A 5,369-nucleotide genomic window follows, 5' to 3' on the forward strand; every position below is an offset into this window, starting at 1 on the left:
GTAACCGGGATTCCGAGTCTGATCGGGTCTTCCCGCTAGAAGGAATATCCTTCGTTGACCGTGAGAGCTTGTGATGGGCTAAGTTGGGACACCCCTGCAGGGATTTGAACTTTCGAAAGCCGTGCCCATGGTTATGGGCAGATGGAAATTTGTTAACGTCCGGTTGTAGAAAACCTGAAGTTGACCTTAATTAAAATGCACCAAACGCGTGTGTTACCGTGATGGTCTCTTCTTGGCGGGGTCCGGGAAGTGAACACGGTGTTGGAGTTATGCTTGATGTAGGTTGTTTTAGGATCACTTCTTGATCATAGTTCATCGACCGTGCTTTTGCCTTCTCTTCTCGCTCTCTTTTATGAATATGTTAGCCATCATATATGCTAGTCGTTTGCTGCAGCTCCTCCTCATACTTTTACCTTACCCATAAGCTTAAATAGTCTTGATCACGAGGGTGTGAGATTGATGAGTCCCCGTGACTCACAGATACTTCCAAAACCAGCTTGCAGGTGCCGTTGAACCATGCAGATGATGCAACCAAGCTCAGGAGGAGCTCGATGAAGATCTTGTCCTTTATGTTGTTTTCGTTTCCAGTTGATCAGTAGCGGAGCCCAGTTGGGGTCGATCGGGGATCTGTATAGTATTTGGGGTAGTCTTCTTTTATTTTGGTTCCGTAGTCGGACCTTGTATGTATTTGGTTGATGTAATGCTTTATTCATGTAATTGTGTGAAGTGGCGATTGTAAGCCAACCATGTATCCCTTTCCCTTTTGTACTACATGGGTTGTGTGAAGATTACCTCACTTGCGATATTGCTTTCAATGCAGTTATGTCTCTAAGTCGTGCTTCGACACGTGGGAGATATAGCTGCATCGAAGGCGTTACAAGGACCAGCACAACAGAATATCAAGTGCCACTGAAGAGTAGTGTAGATTGAAAAGATCCAACCTAAAATGACACAAACATAGAAGTACAACCAGATTCGAGAAAATCCACCAAGGACAGATCCACCGAAGACACACCTCCACACGTCCACCGATGATGCTAGACACACCACCGAGACAAGGGCTAGCCGGAAGAACCTTATTCCATCTTAAGGTAGCCGCCGTCGTCTCGTCTTCGGGAGCAGGACACGGATCCTAACAAAATTCGAAGGAACATCCGAAAACAGAGTCTTCCCGCCGGCAAGGGCTGGTATCCACCGCGCCGCCATCGTCCTAAAGCCACCGAAGACAAGGCGGACTGGTGGAGGTGGGGCGCCGGCAGGAGGCAAAGGAACCCTAGGCTTTTCTTAGAGGTGTGTGGACTCAAGTGCTAATTGACTTTTCATCCTCCATGTAAGAACATCGTAATGCAACGTTAGCTTAAATCAATGTAAGCATTTGATTATTTGGTTGGTGTAACAACAAGAAGAAGAAAAAGAAGAAAAGATATAGAGGCAGACAATACAATATGGGTGACCTATGTGGGTTGCTCTAACAGTCCTCGCACAACAGACGGTGGGAAGGCGTCAAACTCGAGTCGCTTCATACATGGCCACGACCCATAACGATGGCCCCGGCTAGTTTGGAAAACTGAATACGACGCCAAATTTCGGCATCAATAGTGAAGAACTGTACTCGAATAAACCAGCCTCCGCCCAATAACAATACACGAAAATGTAGCATCAAGTCAAATCAAATCAAACAAACCCAGTGTTTACTTGCACACCATGTGAAACCCACCGAACAGGCACAAATGTCAGTGGCCCACGCTGTCAGCACTCGACGCCCGCACAGGCGGCTCGCCGGAACCCGGGTGGCAGGTCCGGCGCGCGGCTCCACTTGCCGCCGGCGATGTCGTACGCCAGCACCATCCCTTCGAACGGGCCGGCCCCCGCCGCATTGTGGCCCCGGACTGCCGCCGCGCTCATTACGGCTGTCACTGTCTCACGCCCGATGCCCGCCATCGTCACGCGCACCGCCATGCCCAGCCCCACCGACCCCCTCGGCATGGGCGGGGCCTCGAGCGCCACCCACCCGCCACCAGCTCTGAGATCGCTGCCTCGACCTGCACCGCCGTGCCACCTCCAGAAGGAGAGCTCCACCGCGTGGCTGGCCACCACGTAGAGATGGTCGCCGACGCCGCAGGCGCCCACGACGCAGCCGCCGCCGGGCAGCGCCCGCGGCCGCGCCCAACTGCCGGACGCGACGTGCAGCGCGTCCACCGACCCGGCGCACACGTGCGGCCCGAGCGCCCGCGCACCGTCGCCGGACACCGCGACCCCGCCGGCCACGTAGAACACACCTCCTGCCCCGGCCCCGGCGCACCCGTACCTCCTCCGCGGAGCCTCGGAGACCACGCGCCACGCGTCCGCCACCGGGTCGTACTCCTCGACCGCCGCGGTCCGCGCGGACCCGCCGGCGACGTAGATCCGCCCTCCCACGGCGGCCGCCGCGAACTTCTTCCGCTGGAACAGCGTGGGCGCGCACGCGCGCGCGGCGCCCGTGAGCGCGTCCACCCGCAGCGTCGCGCCGCGGCCGACGAGGAAGATGTCGCGGCCCAGCGCGACGGCGCGCGCGTGCGCGAACACGGAGCGGCCGCAATGCAGCAGAGCCAGCGGCAGCGGCAGCGCGGTGACCTGGAGCTGCTGCTGCTCCGGCCGGAACTGGAGCAGGGCCTGGGCGAAGGCGCCGCCGTGGTCGGGGACGGAGACGGCGAGCAGGGAGGGCTGGAGCTGGCCGCGCGCGCGGCGGAGCTGGAGGAAGGCGTGGGACGCGAGGAGGTCGGCGAAGCGGCGGCAGACGGCGGGGAGCGGCGGGAGGGAGACCCTGGGCACGCGGACAAGGCACTCGAGGATGAGGTCGTCGGGCAGCGCGGAGATGGGCGGTGGTGGTTGGGCGGGGAAGCAGAGGCTGGTGGTGGATGAAGCAGCGACAGGAGCGGGGACTGAGACGGGGACGGAGATGTGGCGGTCGGGGTCGGCAGGGATGCAGGACTTGACGAACCACGACATGCTGCGGGAGTGGTAGCTGTTCGCGGCCATGACAGTGGCCTCGGGAGCTCGCCGGAGTGGATCGGGGTCGCGGTGCTGCATTCGCCGATGGTGAGTACTTCTACGAGTCCATGGCCGTACCGTCAGAGTTGGGCCGTGGATTTGGGTTAGATTTTGAGTGCGATTTAGATTAGGAGATGGGTTGTGATTGCGATTGGGCGTGAAGAGAAAAAAGGGGCCAGCCGTTGGGTTCTGTGCCGGTGCGGCGGTGCCCCCACCAGCAAAGGGCGGAGTTGATTGCTTGTTTGAAATTCAAGTCAGAATTTTTATTAAATAAAATAAAACGATTTGGCTATTTTCTATGTAATTTTGACTCCGACCTGATTTATTGGTCCTTTTTCTAATTTGTGTCAAATTTTGACCAAAGGTTTCACTAATAAAATATTAATGCATGTCAACAAAAATTATATAATTGGATTCGTATTTGAACATAGTTTTAATAATATAATTTTTTATGACATGCATGAACATTTTATTAGTTAAATATTTTTATCAAAATTTAGATTAGCAGATGGGTTGTGATTGTGATTGGGCATTGAGAAGGTGGGGGGCCAGCCGTTGGGCACTGTGCTGGTGCGGTGGTGCCCCCACCGGCAAAGGGCGGAGTTGATTGCTTGTTTGAAATTCAAGTGATCTCCATTAAACAAAACAAAATGATTTGGTTATTTTTTATCAGAATAGCTACATTTCAGTCGATTGATCCGACTTTGGGTCAGTCGATTTTCATGGGGGGCTCGCCGGAGGGAAGGAAGAACCAGCCGTAGTGGAGGGGCTCGCCGGAGAGGCTACCCCAGTATCTATCTTAGGGTTCATGATGGGGGCGATGGTGGGGCGCAGTGGTAGGGCGGTGGCGTGGGGATTCGCCGGAGAAAAAGCTTAGCGTGGCGGGCCTAGAGGGATGGCCGAGGCGGCGGAGGACCGGCGATGAGAAGTGGTTTCGGGGAGGACGGGACGGTGAGGCGGCGGGGGCCGGTGATGGCTGGCGGCTGAAGGGGAGATGGAGGTTGAAGAAGCATTGTGGGCCTTTGATCTCGCATCCAACGTTTGAGAAATCGATTGACCACACATGAAAAATTCAGCTGACTAATTTTTAGTCATTCCCATTTTGTACGTAGTTTTGACAAAACAACGCCATGTATTGTCAAGTACTGTAAATACTCCAATTTCATGTCATATAAACGTGGGTGATTTCAAGTTGCCTATGTTCTGGTAAGAGGGTCGGATTTTGTGTGTGTGTGTGAAATATAGACGCCGACGCTTACAAATATGTGAGACATTTCTAGGAGTTCGGTTGCTAACGATTTAGCTATTAGTGATGTGAAATTGGTATAATTTTGGGTTGACCAAATATTTTACTTCTCCCCCACAGCAACTCTTAGGCATCGAAGGTTTCCCCGCCTTCCGTCGGTGCCATCGTTGATCTGCCTCGTCTTCTGTGGTCTTAGGCCATGAAGGCACGGTGGATTCCGGCCCTTGCCGAGGGGAGGGCTTCTCCTTCGTTTTAGGTGTTCTTTTCAGTTTGTTTATGGTTTGTGTCCTATTTAGGAAGACGAGGCCGCAGCGTCGAAAGTGGAGTAAGGTTCTCCCTGCCTAATCCTTACCCTGGCTATGTGTCTTGTGTCATCGGAGAGCGTGTGGGGTATGTCTTTGACGGATTTCATGGGATTCAGCCGGTGTTTGCGGTGGATCCGGTCTTCGTTCGCCTGCGTTTGTGTATCTACAGGTTGGATCATTTCGATCTATACACTTCTTTTCATCAACGACGGTTGTTGTCTTGGTGCGCTGGTGCTTTGAGGCTTTAGCACGATGAGTTTCCGACTAATTACTACAATAAGGTTTGCCCCGCTCCTGTGAGGGAGGGGCGATGATGATCGCGCTTTCGGCTTGCTCCAATGCTTGTAATCATCGTTAGTTGGTTTATTGGCATTCATGTATTTTTTGTTACTTTTGATGTTTTTTATACGACCGTGATATTTGATGAATAGATTAGAAGTTTTTTTTTAAATAAAAGTTGGTGTAACCTTAAGTGTTGGAGACTGAACCAAACTACTTAAGTAGGTGGAGGCTAGTTGTGTCAAGAAAGAAAGTTAATGGAGGCTACTTGCTGATAGACCGTTTGATTCTCCATAATTTTCTAGTGGAGGCAGATGGTTGTTAAATATTGTCCATTTTCATATGCGAACCACGTGATTTGTGAAAGGAAGACACCAAACAACAAAACAAAAAAGTTGCTCGCATCTTGAACTTGAAGCAGGCGTAAATGCAAACCATTGACCAAATGGTGCGTCGTGAGTTAATCAGTGCGTATGTTGACAAATATGGCCACAGTAGGACAAGAAGAT

General features: G+C 52.8%; 1 protein-coding gene across 1 annotated transcript; it reads right to left on the bottom strand.

Moving 5' to 3' along the window:
* Positions 1 to 1,599: 1,599 nt before the first annotated feature.
* On the bottom strand, positions 1,600 to 3,174 carry LOC123103072 (F-box/kelch-repeat protein At5g26960). The gene has a single exon (XM_044524563.1). It carries the CDS (start codon positions 3,067 to 3,069, stop codon positions 1,750 to 1,752), a length of 1,320 nt encoding a protein of 439 aa, XP_044380498.1. The 5' UTR covers positions 3,070 to 3,174; the 3' UTR covers positions 1,600 to 1,749.
* Between the last annotated feature and the right edge of the window lie 2,195 nt (positions 3,175 to 5,369).

This window comes from Triticum aestivum, chromosome 5A (assembly GCF_018294505.1).
Source record: "Triticum aestivum cultivar Chinese Spring chromosome 5A, IWGSC CS RefSeq v2.1, whole genome shotgun sequence".
Lineage (NCBI taxonomy): Eukaryota > Viridiplantae > Streptophyta > Magnoliopsida > Poales > Poaceae > Triticum > Triticum aestivum.